At 38.7% G+C, this 16,795-nt stretch overlaps 1 protein-coding gene across 6 annotated transcripts in view; it reads right to left on the bottom strand.

The window, feature by feature from the left end:
• The window catches only part of THOC2 (THO complex subunit 2), a 47,902-nt gene extending 31,373 nt beyond the window's left edge, over window positions 1–16,529 (bottom strand). For 4 of the 6 annotated variants that reach the window (XM_063170597.1, XM_063170599.1, XM_063170600.1 and 1 more), the window contains exons 1-10: window positions 16,378–16,526; window positions 10,551–10,606; window positions 9,288–9,379; window positions 8,104–8,155; window positions 6,579–6,649; window positions 5,812–5,933; window positions 4,952–5,085; window positions 3,714–3,880; window positions 2,922–3,014; window positions 484–639 (exon numbers count right to left, since the gene is read on the bottom strand). In XM_063170597.1, coding sequence (XP_063026667.1) covers window positions 484–639; window positions 2,922–3,014; window positions 3,714–3,880; window positions 4,952–5,085; window positions 5,812–5,933; window positions 6,579–6,649; window positions 8,104–8,155; window positions 9,288–9,379; window positions 10,551–10,606; window positions 16,378–16,439 — 1,005 coding nt within the window. In that variant the 5' untranslated portion in view covers window positions 16,440–16,526. Of the gene's footprint in view, window positions 1–483; window positions 640–2,921; window positions 3,015–3,713; window positions 3,881–4,951; window positions 5,086–5,811; window positions 5,934–6,578; window positions 6,650–8,103; window positions 8,156–9,287; window positions 9,380–10,550; window positions 10,607–16,377 lie in introns of all 6 variants that reach the window. The other 2 variants (XR_010029752.1, XR_010029751.1) reach the window with 1 other exon arrangement.
• Window positions 16,530–16,795: the final 266 nt, after the last annotated feature.

The following is a 16,795-nucleotide window of genomic DNA, read 5'->3' as shown; positions in this document are numbered from 1 at the left end:
CTTAAAAGAAAGCACAGTGAGCAGTTACAAGTAGAAATCCTGTTATAAGCTTTTTCTACAATGCAGGATAATTATACCAACATTCCTTAGTCTGGCACTTCTTTATGTCCCAATTCTTGATTGAGAGAAATAAGGTCCTTATTTTTATGAAATCAACTAGGATTATACTATCATGAATCCTAGAAGTGCAGTTGTTAAAGGCTGTGAAGTGAATAAATGCTGGGGCATACTTAGTGGAGCCAATACAACAAAAAGGGAAGCAAGAAATCAATTAGCCATAGAACCAAGAATATTTTATGTACAGAAATCCAGATCAAACCCCAAACCATGCATTTTTGCACATTCAATATAACAGAAGTGTGGCTGGAAGACTAATACAAGCCATCCAAGAAGCACGTAACTGCTTTTTAAATAAATATGCTTCTAAAACAATTGTTTAATGTAATTCAAATAATGTTACTGAAAAGAAAGCTACTCAGTCACCTTTTCTGTTTTCTCCTCCTCTTTTTCCTTTTCTTTCTCTTTTTCCTCAGTCTTTTCAGATGATAAGACAACCATGGTAAGTTTTCTGACAATTTGTTTAGCTTCCACTATCTCTCGCTTGTGTTCCTCAATGATGGCATTATCCCCTGGTAGAAGCTGTAAAAAACAGAACATTATGTGTCAAAATTGAAGTGACCAACTCCTACTGTGGATCACCTGAGCCTGGAGAAGAACTTTGGCCTTTCTTGTTACTAATCTGACAGTGTTTCAGGGCACCAGTTTCTTTTCCTTGCTGCCATCATCCCAAACTGGGAATTACACTAATAGCTGACCATTCTGAAATCAAGGACTCATGAGAAATAATACCACTCCACTTCTTCACAACCATCTGTGACCCCCCTGCCCTCCAGTTTACCATCCAACTTTATGGTGACAATAACACACATAATTCGTGATAACATTAACACAACTCAGTGCCTTTAATCCAAGTGAATATTCAAAATATTGCTCATCTAAAGGGAAGAAAAATTTAATCACCAAGGAAAACCAGGTAACCTACTTAGCAACACACTCTCATTACACATTTATTTTAATGAAATAACATTCAAAGTGTACCTATTTTTTCATTTATGAGCAATGTGGATTAAACACATGTTATATATGTTCTTTAAAAACCATCTTAAATAAAGTACCTAGTATGTAAAAAACCTCAGCACAGTCTTGGACTTAAGAATAATCAGGGTGAGGAATATAAACCTAAACTCAGTGATTAAAAGGTCAAGTTGTGAGACAAAGGAAAAACTCCTTTTCTGACAAAGCCAAACTTCTATTTAGCTCCTGAAACCAAGATGACACTTTCCCTGCAAGTAAGTAATCAACTTACTGCAGAGTCACGACCTCTTCGATGCACTCATCTCTTCTTCTAATGGTTTAAACCAAAGATTTTTATTGGTTTTTCTTTGCTCAAACTGATCATTGAAGGAGGAAAGAACTCCTGCATTTCACAGAAATAAGCTTCACCAAGAAGCAGCTAGTGTGGAATTTCAATGGATAAATTGTATCTTTAGGATGGCATGCATTCTGTATGGCTGTGTGTATACACACACTAACTGAGAACAGTTTTTACAGGCTTGGAAGGGCAGGGAGGGCAGAGGCGGGGAGAACATTCTAAATATGAGTGATAATCCCAGCAGTGCTCTCCTATGGGAGCCATACAATGAACACCCCTCCAGACTCAACACCTACATGCTATTCAATAGAAACTTTCATAGCAAGTTAAATTAAACCTGAACTGAAAAGAGATTTAAAAAAATACACCATGTCAAACATGCAGAGACAGACTGGCAGAGAGATCCTGGAATGAGACTGAGAATCACCACCATGCAGGTGAACACTGGAAATGACTGCAGGGACCCTTCAGCCTGAGACTGGAATGAAACATGCCCACACCTGCACAGGTCTGAGCTGAGATTGGACAGGCAACTGTAACCCCAAGTCTGAGCATGTTTTGGAAGCTTACAAACATTCTCTTGAAAACAAGCTTTATCACCACACATTGCTCACTCCACACCAATTATCTGAGACATGCACTCCTACTCTTGCTCCACCCAACACATTTTCAGCCAAAATACTCCTATGAAGCCAGGGACAGTTATTGGCAAGTCAATATTGATCAGATTGTGACTTAGGCTAGGAAATGCCACACAAATTAATGGCAGGACTACATTCCAAACCTTCCACAGATGTAACTATAACTCTTTCCTTGATTTCAGTGGAAGAGTTAAATCTTTAATTTCTTAAGACCATCCATGGATATTCTGAAATTAAAAATTCTTATATAATGTAAAATAATTTGATAACTACAATATTCTGTTAACTATTCATCAAACTGGAATGCAATAAAGTTTATAAAGAAATAAGTCTCTGATTATATGTGAACACCTAAGTTCATTTCCTTCTTTCAACCTAATAAATGATCAGTATTCTTGTAGAGCATGAGAGGCCTATTCAGGAACCTGCAAGCACTTTTAAAAAATAACCCTACTATTAAACTAGAACAATGTTTGGGGCTGATTGTCCTAGCACGTTTCTCAAAAACTGATCTTGTAAAGTAGAACTTGATGGCTCTAATTCTTAAGGAAGGTTACTCAGGCATTTAGCTCCAACTTCCTACTCTGCCAGAAGGTAGAAAATCTGGAGGATGCTACACAGATAATTCAAATAAAGTTTACCAGCATTCATACTTCAATGTGTGCTTATTTGAATATGTGGCATAAAGAAGGCACTGAAAATTTTAAGAATCACTAAATATTGAACACTTACAGGTATTACACAGAATATAATGAGCTTGAAAATTTAGGAACAGGATAAAGTATCTGATTTTCTTTTTTTAAAATGTCCTTAGCTTTGGCATCTAGCAGAGTAGTACTGTCACTTACATGAACATAAAGATCTTCCAAGTCTATGAGATTATGTTGCAAAAGGACAGCAGCAACTCTGTATAAGGAGGAAGGGGTCTCACCACTTGGATCCTAAAATGGACAACATCGAAATATAAGAAAAAAGTAATCAGACCATAGCAGAAGAGTATAAAACAGAAACCACCCAACTTCTGTTCAGATGAAACATATTAACCCACAGTTCTCCTTGTTACCATGTTATTTAACAGCTATCACTTCGAAGTCACTAGACTTTACTGTAATACACATTGAGTATTTTCAGAAACAAAACCTTTACCTTCACACCCTATAGTTCTTGTATGCAATTCCTAACTATGCATTAAAAAAAAAAAAAAATCTGAGTATTTTATCAAGTATCAACCCTGGAAATATGCTCCTCACTCCTGGGGCTAAGTCCTGTTTAAAATGTACAGTCTCTTTGTTCATGCCAGTCCTTACATAACTCTACAAGTTCAAGTGGAAGGTATCAAGATTGTTTTCAGCTCTTTTAAGAGAACATTAAGCATTCTCCTGTAAAATATGGTAACAGACTCCCACTCAAATAATGAAATTATTGCTTTTAATACCAGAATTTTACAACTTAAAAACTAATTTCTATGTGAAAAAAACCCCACCAAAAAGACCAACCAAACAACAAAAAACCAAAAACCCCCAAATCAAACAAGCAACAAAAAACCCAAAGAAAAGACAAAACAAAAACCAAACAACTGCAGAAAATCTGTTCTTACCACCAACCACAAAAGCCAAGAATTAATAATGGAAATACATTACCTGATAAAATTTGAATTTGAACCCAAGGATATGGCATAGAGTTTGAGGTTCACACATGTACATGTAAGACTCTATCAGTGGTACAAAGAAATCATCATACTCAGGCCTGCACTCATAGACTTCTAGGATGATATCCAAAACTCTATTAGGATCAAGATTGAAACATCCTAGTGGAGAAGAACAGAGCAGAAAAGCTTAATTTTCATCTTCACTCTGTTTCTATAACACAAATGCATTAACTTTTAAAATTAATTTTCTGCAGTTAAACTTGAGCCCGATTTATCAGTAGCAAAATAATCTGGATCATCTATAAACACCGCACAGATCATTTTGATTTGTAGAATACTGAACTACACAAAAACATTAAACAGGACTTCCAACCCAGATTACAGCAAAAATAGAAATTAACAACTTAAAGGGAACATTTAATAGTTAAAAACCTGACCTCACCAACACCACAGGGCCAGCAAAAGGCATGGGCTGCTGCTCCTTCTCTTGTGCTGCCACACATTTATTCAGTCCCACAAATCAGCCAGCTAGTAATTATTTTACAGCCCAAAAGCTGCTCTGGTTTGAGCTAGACCCTGAACCTCCTGATGGTCCTGCCCTGTCAATTCACCATTATTGCCAGCAGAGGAGAGCAGAGTTTCTTTATTTGAAGGGGAGCAAGCATTTTTTTATAAAATGGCAGCACAGCCTTTTGCCCATTACTGCACTGGTACCATATGAGACAGGCACTGGTGCAAACATCAATATATTGTAAAGAATTCTTTGTTCAAAAAGGAAGTTTAAAACAAGGGTAATTACAGGTATTTCCTGTTTCATCACTCAACTTAGAAATATGAAAAAAGCCACTAAAAGAACTAGGTAAAGGAAAAACATTTACTACTTCTAATTTCTCTTCACAAGGAATCACTCATTCAGTATCTTCAAGAATAAAAGAATGCTCATGCACTGAACTGATATATTCAATAGCAAAAAGCATTACTTTGTTATGCTCCAATCTGCCTGACAAGCATATCTTCAAAAGATGTTAAAATCACAGCATGCATATCTAAGGCTACACCATAAATTCAGTATTTTAAGTTAAGTGTACCTACACAACATTCCCAAAATTCATTTTTCCACAGAAATAGGAACTTAAAGATACCATAATTCTATCCAAGCTGATCTACTTTATGTAGTCATAAGATCATACAGGAAAACCAATGTTCATATTCTTTCAATAAATTCCTTACCTATTAAAGATTTGATATTTTCAAGGATTAAATCACTAGTGATATTTCCAGATAAGTCTTGACCCAATTCTGCAATAAGCTTTGCATAACCTTCATTCTCTTCTCTTAGCAAATTAAACTTCTGTTGCTTATAACTGCAAATAAAGAGAAATTAAATACTGTTGTGTAACATGCATCCAGTGAAGCTTACTTATGCTCTTAGCAATTTGTTATACAAAATGCTAATTCTGAACACATTTTTAAGAACCTGTGCTGTTGCAAAAGCTATTAAATGCAGTATATGAATACCTGTAATGTAGCATGCACTCTGCAAATAAATCCAGCTCTTATTTCAAATGCAGACAATTAAAAAGATTAGACTTGCACTTAACAGGAAAGCTTGTTCTACACACTACTCTGGAGAACTGCTCTGTGGCAGTCCATGTTTAAGAATCTATTCTTGTTTCATGTGATGCTCTTTGACACTGAAACACTGGATGCGGAGACAGGAACCAAACATACACCAAAAAAAAAATCTGTGCTGCCCAAACTAAAATAACTGTGTTTTCCTACTTATGAAAACAAAACCTATTCTTAACTGACGCAAGAGCAATAATTAATTTAGTTATACTTTGTAAATTCATATATCTGTACATGGAATCCCTGTAGCAAAAGCCATAGATAACATGAGAAAGATTTTATACTTCTCAAGAGTTTGAAAACTAAAGGCAAAAATAATCCTTTTGTCAATGGCAAGTTAAAATGCAACAAAATGTATTTCCCAAAGAAAACTGAGCACTTGGTAGAAAACATTGTTACCAGACTAATCATCATTGCCCTTCCCCACCCACTCCCCAGACAACCCTTGCCTCAAGACTTACAATAGTTTTGTCTTTATTTTAACAGATTTTTGATTGAACTGTTGAGACTGCTTGATGAGTCCCAATGACTCCAGTGTCTCTGGATCTAAACGCTCCTTTAGGACAGTGTCAGATACAAGGTACTGAAAAACACCAAAAACACACACCAAATTTGTCAATTACAAAGACCTAGAAACCACACAATTATTACTTTATGCTACATGTGCTTTCTGACTACAACAAAAAAAGTTTACATTTTGCTTCAAACACAGAAGCTGACACTCTTAACTGAAACTGGAATTTCACAGTGGTAGATTTTATATACAAGAGCATCCTAAAGCCCTAGAGTCTAACTGCTGGTTACATTGCATAGCATCCAGGAACATTATTACCAAGAACTGCATATTTACAAAGAGTATTCTTTATTTTTTAAGAAGTCTTATTTTCATATGCTGAACTTTCCTACAAATCAAGCTTATCCCATGCATTTAGGAATGTTCCTTCTAAACACAGGAGGACATTACATAAAGAAGTGCAACTCAGAAGAAAAATTTCTGGTAAACTTGTAGGTGGTAGAAAAATTTAAGTTCTCTCAAAACTCTTTAAAGAACTCAAGAGGGATCTGTACTATACTCTTCTATCACAACACTTTGGAGATGAATTTTTAAATTATTTGGGCATTTGGAAAACACTCTTACAGTCTTTTCTGGAGAAAAATAAAATCAAGCTTCAACACTCTTATTTTCCTTGTCAAATTTTGACATGCAATTTTTCCAGGTATAACTTACCAAACAGGCCAATACCAGTTGTGTAAAATGATCCCTCTTATTTTTTTCTTCTAAACAACTTGTTTCGATATCTACAAAAGAAGATGGGGGGAGAAAGCAATTTTTACTTGTGAAATTTTGAGAGTTTCTTCTTTTAGGAACTATTCTGACAAATACTAATGATAACACAAGGCAAAGAAACTTATTGATAGCATGGCAGTTTCTTGCCACTTCCCACCCACTCATCCCCCCATGGGGTTCACGTAATATCTTGATGACAATTCTCACTCATCCACAAGTCTCATGAAAAGGTAAAACAGAAACCAGAGGAATGTTGCAGTAATTTTTCTTGCCACTCTCTTTGTTGCAATAACGTTTATGGCAAGCATTAAAGATCAATAGTAAGCACAAAATCAGAAATATGAACCAGTGAAGAGGACTGCATGACCCTGGCCTTAAGGTAATGTTCTCATCTTTTTCCCTGTGGTTCAGAGAACTACCATTTACTGTCTGCCTGCAGTCTCTTACCAGCTGTGATTGTCTGTTACCATTAATGCCTTCTGTATTGTCAACTACTGAAAGCAATTCACTCCTGTGGGAAGACAGGCCATGGAACACTGGCCAGGGAAGCAAACCTTCTGAAGCAGTTATAGAAAAGCACATCATGACAGGAAGTAAGGAGCTGCACAAGGAGTAGAAAACTCCGTAACAGAATGCAAGACAGGCCTTACAATAAACAAACCAACAAGAAACCCACCACACATACCCACAGAGAAAACATCAGCAACAAATATGTCAGAAAGAAGGCCCTAAAGAGACTGAAAACCAGTGACTGTAGCAGGGTAGAAGTGGAGGCAACAGACCAGTCAGATCAGCCTGGACCTCAGCAGCCAAGACTCTCAGCCAAAGAACAAGCTGCATTAAAAAATTTTTCCAGTGTATGTGGATGAGTGGACAAATCAAAATTCTCATATATTGAAGCACAGCTGGGAAAAAATCCTGATAGCAGCAAATACTGATTAGAGTAAAAAAGGGGTTAGAGGAAACAAGAAAGAAATTGTCAAATGTCCTTTGCTGCCAAGTTTGAAACCCAGCTCCTTAGCCACACTATTCTCTGCTACTAGTGAAAGCATAGCATTTGGCTACACACTAACTTAAAGGAAAGAGGGAAAAGAAATATAAATAGAAAAAGGCAGACAGATACACTAGTTTCAGTTATTCCAGTAGTTCAAGAAGCAGCTAATTTAAGTCTTCTAATCTAACATCCAACACTCTTACAAGCTAGCTCCTTTAACTATTCTTGGCAGATCAACTTGCACTGCCTTTAATAAGCAAACTTCTGGAAACTATAACAGAACAAAGCAGAATGAAAAGACATTAACAAGTGAAGTACAGATACACTGAGGAAGAATCAACACGTGCTTTGTAAAGAGGAATCATGCTTTACAGATGTAATGAAGTTTCCTGAAGAAGTCAAGAAGCAGATACACAAAACTTGAATTTCTCAAATCTGTTGCAATGCTGAAAGGAAGGGACCCCAACTTACCTAATATGCAGAACACATCAGCTAGGATAGAAGGCATGTCTTCTCGGAATTCCTAGGGAACAAGATCCCATTTAATGAAGGCAGAAAATCCAATATGCAAGCTTAGAAAATGTTTGCATTATATAAAATAATGCATCATCATAAAGTTTAGCTCAATTAGTCATGCATATTATTTATATTATTAATAATTCATATTAATAATGCAGATGTTTAATTAGTGACTAATATGTAATGTAAGTGCTGAACTAACTATTGATATGTAGTGACACACTTAAATTACATGTCAAGGTTACAGGGTGTTTTGTGACCAGGGACAAAACCCCCTCATTGGTCCCTCCACCTCCTTGGCTCAAGGCTCTTTATCCCTGTGTGAGGAGCAGGAGCTCAAAAAGTGACCTGCAGTTTCTCACACACCAAACAGATTCTGATTTCCTATGGCAACCAAAGATCCAACATTTCTCATGCCACCCCAACAGCAAGGTGCCCTACAGCCTTGTCTTGCCTCAACACCAATGCTGAAGTTCAAAAAACCCAAAAGAGTTACAGTAGATTATTGCAACACATTTTTCCTTAATGTTCCATACACATCAAAACAGCAACTTAGCAAAATTAAGAAAATATTTCTAAAATATTTTCAATGCATTTTTCCTAGTTCACTGTCTTAAGAAACCAGTATTTGTAAGCATGGTAGTTTAGAGGAAATTACTCTCTTCCTTATTTTCTCCACTTATTCAAAGCATTTTAAGAAGAGTCTTGCTCAAACAAAAACTAAGTCTAGTGCATTATTTCAAGGGCCATCACAGAACTTGGATATCCCAACAATAAAATGGAACACTGTCACACTGTTACAAAAACCAGAAGGTGGCATCACAGATGTGCTGCATGTGCAAGTGACATTTGTTTCTAGCATTTATTAACTTATTTATTAACAACTTCAGTCTTCATGTGCCCTTCAAAAGTGACTTAACTTTTAATTTATGCTGAAATATCTATTCCTCACCATGAAAAAATGAAACCCTGCCAGTCTACATATATATCAAGTGTACATAAATGAAGAATTTGATAAGAATGATTTTTAGACATATCAAAGAAAAATCTCTTGAATATTTTCCTGCTTGGATGTCATCTGGTCTTTTATAAGAAAGATTTTATTAAGCATGTAATTGTTACAAATATATACTTACTATGACATCACCAAGAACATTAGAAGCTTGATCATGCTTTAAGTTTCCTCTGACAACGTGGTAAGCAAGCTCATACAAAGCCTGCTGAATATCTGTTGAAAGACAAGAGATGAAGGAACATATTAGCTAATCCTCTGTCTGTTAAAGCAATGTTTACAGTAATGCTGCAGACATCAGACAAGTAAAGGAGATATGTTTCCCTCATCAGTAAAGGAGATTACTTTGTTATTGCTAATAGATTAAAACTGATCATCAAAATCTAAGATTTCACACAAGCATAAAGTGAGCGATGATCCACTTTCTCTGGAGAGTCCATGGAATAACAGTAAAATGGGAAGAAAAATCACCATCCTGCATACAGTAACCTGAGTCTTGATAGGTGACTTAACAAAGACATCCTTACCTTCTAATTCACACCAATGTCATATTATACACACATTATAATATTATCATGTTATACACACACAGAAAACATTACAATACTTTCCTAGCCATGTCTCATCACAGATACGCTCTCAAAAACCATTTCTCTCTAGAAAGTAAAATTTAATTGGAGAAAAAATGTTTGATAAGGATTATTTCTTCATTTTTCTAAGGAAAGTCTCCAATGACTCAAGAATGTAACCTTAAAAATGCTTGCAATAAGCTGAAGCACTAAACAGAGGTATTCCAGTTGAGAAAAACCTTGCACAATATAAACATGGTGGTTGTAAAATCAGCTGTGAGAAACCTGTAAGGTTCTTAAATAATACACAAAAATGTTGTGGTTTTACTATATGAATAATAACAAACCCCCATGTTTTCACCTTGTACTTTCACCACATGGTTTGTTCAATAAACTATATTCAATAACAAGTTACACAGATCTTAATGCCTTAAATCATGCAGTCAGTAAGGTGGTGACTACAGACCACTGTGGGTGAATTAAAACAATTTATTTTTAACACAGATAGGCTAATTTCACACTTGTACACTTAGGGTTCAGATATTTAACTTTTAAAATAAAATCTAGTTTTGTGTTGAGCTTGCAAAATGGAATTCCGTTTTCTATGGCATAAATCAAACATTGGACAATGCTGCCAAAAAAAAACCCTGGATGTCTGAAAGCAATCCTGGTAGTGGATGTTTGTATTTGTAGTATTCACCTTCAGCACCCACTAATGGTCACATGAACATTCCAATCACACACATGCAAAGGTACCACAATCAACTGTTTCCAGGCTTGTTTTCTATTCAACTAAAACCAGCAAACAAACAACTTACCTCTGAAACCCACATCATGATTTTTGTTTTCACTGAGAGCACGACACAGCTGCACACTAAAATAAAACAAATGTTTTAAAAACAATCATTAGATATTAGGATACAAATGTTTTGGGGTTCTTTTTTCATTGATGCCCTGGCTAAAGCAGCTTTAGATTTCGGTGGTTTAATGGATAATGACATTTGAATTTCTCCAAAGTAAACCCTAATTCAGAGAACTTACAGCAAAGAAACACAAGATTCCCAATAGATCTCATACACATATAAATATTCTTCCTAACATTGTATTTCCTTGAGAAAAGTAAGAACATGAGGCAAGGAAGTCCTAGCAATAATCTACTGGCATTATCCAATGAGGAAATGCTTCTCATTGAAAACTACCATAGTTATAGTAATTCTAACTCCTGCTTGTAAAAAACTTTCAACATTAACATATGTGCATTATTTCCTCATGCAATGTTTCACCAAGAGTAAGACATTTTTTTCTTAATTCTAGTCCCTAAAACAATCCACTCTAGGAAGCAGAAACCTGTCATGTTGCATTGTGACTGGCTGCACCCAAAGAGCCATATGCAAAAAGCACTCTGTGCACACTGTGCAGAGAGAAATTAATAGTTCTCTGTGTTAGAAAAGAAATGCTTCTCCACTACACTGACAGCTTGGAAATGGACATCTTTCCGAGATACAAGGATCTTCCCTCTTCTCTACCAGTACGGTCACCCCAGCAAGAGGTTTCAAAAGCAGTTTCCTATTTAAAAGTGGCAGTATTTAAGAAAGGTAGTGATTTATCTTTATCATAACAGACACCAGGGAATATTTGAAGAATTTTTGTCACATTTGCACATTTTCAACCAGAAGTTCACATATTTTCCAAAGTATCTTTCACGTGCAAAAAGTGAGAAGGTTATCAGAGCTATGTCTCAGTCCTACATAAGATGGCAAGACTACAGTTTGCTGTGGGAGCCATTTTAAGCTGTCTCAAATAAGGCAGTTATGTGTAATTGTTACAGAGGCTCATCATGAAAAATAACAGTAAAAAATAGTTCTGTGGCAATCCATTACCCATTCTATTTGCATCCTATATAGATTATCACTTCTCTAGCAAGACTAAGCAGCTGTTCCAGCAATCAGAGGATTATAATTAGCAAATATAAGGTATACACACCCTTCAGACAACTGGAAACTAGGGAGTTTCACACATAACAATCAGCAGAAACACAGAACCTCAGCAAAAAGCAAAGGTATGGCTAAAATGTCCTAAACACTATTGAAGAGGATATATTTGGAAATAACTAGAATAGAGACAGCAAAACAGGGGAATAGGTATTTTATTTTTCATTAATGGTAAGTTAACATTTTTAAAGAATAGATTTCTTCCCCTAGCTGTCCCGAAAAAGTATATCAATTCAATAAAAATCAATTTTGTTAAATTTTAGTTACTTTTTCATAAAGAAGGTGCCCTATAAGCACTTGTTTCTAAATTCTCTATACAAATAACAGTAAAGTGAAACATCAGATGCTTAAAAAAAATTTCTGAGACAGACACTTTGGCCCCTATGTCCTAAGATTACCATCCTCAACCAGGTTACAAGAGCAACAACCCTGTCTGCTTGGATTGATGAGTTCTTTCAAGTACACCTTAATGCAAAATCAGAGCTTCAAGCCCTTCCCATTCCCTTCCCAGCAGTATCAAAATAGTATTAACAACACCACATTACTTTAAGACACAAATCTGTTTGATCAATATAGTAAAAAACTCTAAGATGATCTGCAAAACAACATGCTTAATATTTGCAATTAGAACCCTCTGAATTATTATACTGGAGGAAAAAAGAAAAAGAAAGGCAGAAGTATTTCTTTTTATGATTCTATTATGACTCTATTCTTTTCTAGAGGCATTCTCTCAAAGCAAGACCACCTTTGCTGTGGGTGCTGCCAGGCAGTACAGCTGCACTGATTGAATGGTGTGTTACTGCAGAAATGGGACACACTCCAGAACACTTCCTCCCTTCTCAGCAGCAGTTTCAGCCCTCCCATCAGTTACATCGGTGCACCTGACAAACCTGGCACAAAACTGGTCCAAACCCAGGTCTCCAGCCGCTTCTGCAGGTTGGAGCACTTCCCAGGAGGCCACAGAGGCACCTTGGTGACTGAAGGCAAGGCAGTCTCCTCCTTTCCAGCAACAACAACCTGAGAGATTAGTTCATCTAGTCTCACCTCAGTGCATGAAATGAAAATCAAAACAGCTGTACCTTCACAGGACAGAATCCGGTCAGTGTTCATCTGACTTACTACTCTGACCTGGTAGCTCATTGCTGCCAGTTTAGGATGGAGAACTTCCCTGCTCTACTAAAACCTACATCTCTTCATCTGAAAGTAAAACTGTCAAAAATAGCTTTAAAAAAACACACAATCACTTTTGAAAACCACAGTTTCAAAATCAGATTTATTTTGGATTGTGATGGGATAGATTTGCTGAGAACACCAATTCTGAAGCAGTGTGAACAAGTCTGCATGGCAGAGGCAGCAGCAGAACTGAGACCTCCCAAGTCAATACACCACATCCTACAACCTCCATTCCACTCCCACACGGGGATTAAAGCAGTAATTATCACAAAGTGCATGTGCCTGCCAGCACTTAATATATGCATAACTTAACTGATGCAGGTAGTTCTTCAGCTGAGATAAAGTACAATCAATTGCACTTTGCAGTCAGGATGGCACAACTACACCCAACTCCCTGGATGATTCCCAGCCCCTGACCTGCGTGAGCAATGTTACAGTGTTGGGTTAAAGTAACACACAAGCTGGAAGGGCCTGAAAGATCCAGTCTCAACATTTCACATCCACACGATGTTAAATTCTTCAGTTTATCTTGAGGCCTACATTGCATGAGCTGCCAGGCAGGTACTTTATTAAAGCCCTCCATCCACACTAAAGGCTCCTTGCTGTGCTGATCTCTCACAGCACAAGGTACCAGTTACTATTTGTGTATATGTGTGTATTCCAAGTGTCCATGTGGCTGCAGGCACAGACCAGCATCTGGCTGTGCAAAACACAACAATTTTCCTACAAAGACAGCACACACAAGTAGGTCTACAAGGAACAGCATAAATGGTCACACTCAGACTCCAACTTCATCTGCACACCAGTATCTGCCAGTAGCAAACAAATCAACATTATTTAGTCAAGTGTACTTAGAGAGAGGAGGATCTGAACAAAAAGTGACACGTAAGATGACCACATCCTGACCAATGTAGTTTTGGCAGCTACATACACTTGAAGCCACCACATTTATGTATTTTTATTAGATACTATCACAAATGAGTAGCTTGATTAATTAAATTCCAAGCTTGTACAGTTTTGACCAATGTCTCTGAACAATGTCTTAGAAGCAAATGGTCACCACTGCATTACTAATTAATATTATGACATTCTTAAGACATACAAAATCCTTACCTTCTGATTTCTGGATAGTACTGTTAAATCATGACAAGCTGATCACACAATCAAAAATATCACACCATTCAAAAAAACCCTAAAACCACATCAACACCCCCAAAACAACAACAAAAAAGTCAGAGCAATTATCTTAAGCAGCCATTATTAATCCCAGTAGAAACTGAAATGCCAAATTAAAACAAACCATTTTCTTCTCTCAATTTTATTTTCTTCTCTCTTCCCCCAGAACACAGAAATGTGTTTTCATTTAGGTATCTACTACTGCCAAAATACTATCTCAACTGATCTAACCAGATCATGTAAGCCATTTCATGCTCGAGCAAGTAAATACTTTTACCATAAGAACTCATCTTTCCTAGTAATTATGAAGGGGTTTTATCTCCTTAAAATGCCTACCAAAAACCTTCTAAATTTTTATAATTCTTCTATTTGCTAGTAATGTCAGTTTTGCCATTCTGCAGCATCCTTCCCCTCCCCACTTTTCTAACATCATTACAATGAATTGGGCTCACTTTGAGCCACAAATACCAAGAGTGAACTTAGGACTAGACCTAATTTTTATTCTTGGGCATACTAGTATTAGACAAATAATTCAATAAAAAATAGTAGTGTTACTGCATTTACTCCCTTTTTACTTTAATGCTTAAAACCATTTCGTGTGTTTCATTCTGAAATGATAGCAGCCTAGCTCTGTTTTCCTCTAATTAGTCAGGGGATAGGAAGTTTTGGAAAAAGAAACAAGAAGTTAGGCACTGAAGACTCTCCCAATAAAACTGGCTTCCTAATAAGTTCTCTAAATATTGTCTACAGGTATACACCTTAGATTCTGGAAAATAAGTTCATGCATATTCCTCACATTTATAAAGCTACCACTGCAAAGCCTGACAACTGCTATCCAGACACAATTACACTTCTTTTAAAGCATATGGCCTCATCTGCAAACTGCTCTGGAAGTCATGCCTGGAACGTCATTTAAGCAGTCTCCCAAATGAAGTGCAAGTACCACAAACACAGGAATCCAGCTAATCATTTTGTTTTATTGGTCCCATGGCAGATGAACGCTCCCTTCCCATCCTGTTTAAGAAGCACTGTTCCGAGGGGAGAGAAGAATCCTGGAAGGTTTATCATGGTCCAAAGCCATGTAAGCTGCCTCCTCCAAAGCTCAGAGTGCTGAGAACCCAACAAACACAGTGCAGTTGCCATTCTGTGATCAGCCAGGAAATGTCTGCTCTCTTGCAAACTCCACACGGCCTCTCACCGTGTTCAGCTTGTGCATTAACACAATAATGGTTCCAGCATAAGTCAAACCAAAAATTACATGGCCATAAAGGGGGGCCCCTTCACTACAAAATGGTGGCTCTGGAAATAACAGTGTTTTGTGCAGGATTCTCTACATTCTCTAATCTCCAACCCACTGCCGTTTCCCTCATGCACAAGGAAGATTCATTGGCAAATCTGCACAACCATTCAGAAAACATGAACAAAAGAATATAATAAAATGTGTGATTATCAAGAAGTGTTTCTCTAAGTGATCCCGGCAAAATCCATATATAAAACAGCAAAATTTGAAGTTTTGTTGTTACTTACAATAAAAAAGAAAAGCACATGGAAGAATTAAAATAAGAGCACATAAAAACATATAGTTAGTGCAGAGAACACTCCAGTTTAAACTAACAAAGAAACATGAAATGACCAAACTGGTAAAATATCCCTTCAAGAGCTGTACTCCTGAAACACAACATTTAGTGAACCTGCCACATTAAAATGGCTCAAAACAGACACAGGCCCAAAATGGAAAGCTCCTGGTACACCTGGATTAATTTGAGAGGTTGCAACCGGACCCCTCCGTGCACAAAGCTTACTTTGTGGGATAGAACAAGCGTGAATACCTGATCGTATTTTGCCTGGGTCAAATAATACGGGGCCAGTCCTATCAGAATCGGTAAAAAAGTGGGAACGGGGCCTGGGGCCTCTGCCAGAAGAGTCAGTACTATAGAGCCAGAGACACAGGAGCGCTTCAGGGTCCGTATTACCGCGGGGGGCGGCTGAAGATGAGCCCGACCCCCGACAAACCCGGCCCCGAGGCTGGAAGGGGGCGCTCGGGGCGCCGGGAAAGCCGGGCCCAGCTACGGCGGCCGAGCGTCGGCGGAGGGCGGCAGCACCCGGCCGAAGCGGACGGGAGGGCGGCCCAGGCCCTCATCCCGACCATGGCTGCGACCCTACGCCCAGCAGCAAGGACAGAGCCCCGACCGCCGTCCTCCCCGCCGCCCCCCAGGCTCCCCGGGCTGGCGAGGCCCGGGCACCCTCGCCCCCCTCCCGCAGGCCGCAGCGCCCGTCCCTCCCCACGGCGAGGCCCCGCACTCACAACTCGCTCTTGCCGCCTTTCTCCCAGTTCTTTATCCACTCGGCCGGGAGCAGCGCCGCCATCTTCCCCGTGCAGCGCCGAGGGCCCGGATGGAGCAGCGGCGGCGCCGGGTCAGAGGGGACGGACGGGCCGCGAGAAACCGCGGGACGCGGCCGCGCCGTGCGGGGAGGCGGCGGTGCGGACTGCGCCTGCGCGCGGGGGCCGCGGGGCGGTGCCACGGCCGCGCGTGTGCGTTACAACAGCGGGGAGGGGCGGGGCGGGGCGCGGTGCCTCCCGCGCGTGCGCACTGAAGTCCCGGGGGCGTAGGGCGCCGTGCGCGTGCGTGTCAGAGCTGTGTGGTGGTGTGCGTGCACGCGCGTTAGAGCCGTGTGGTGGTGCGTGTGCCAGAGCTGTGGGGTGGTGTGCGTGCCAGAGCTGT

This window comes from Melospiza melodia, chromosome 16, assembly GCF_035770615.1.
Source record: "Melospiza melodia melodia isolate bMelMel2 chromosome 16, bMelMel2.pri, whole genome shotgun sequence".
NCBI classification, from domain to species: Eukaryota; Metazoa; Chordata; class Aves; order Passeriformes; family Passerellidae; genus Melospiza; species Melospiza melodia.
Note: the sequence above shows the minus strand (reverse complement) of the source record. Positions and strands in the feature narration are given on the sequence as shown.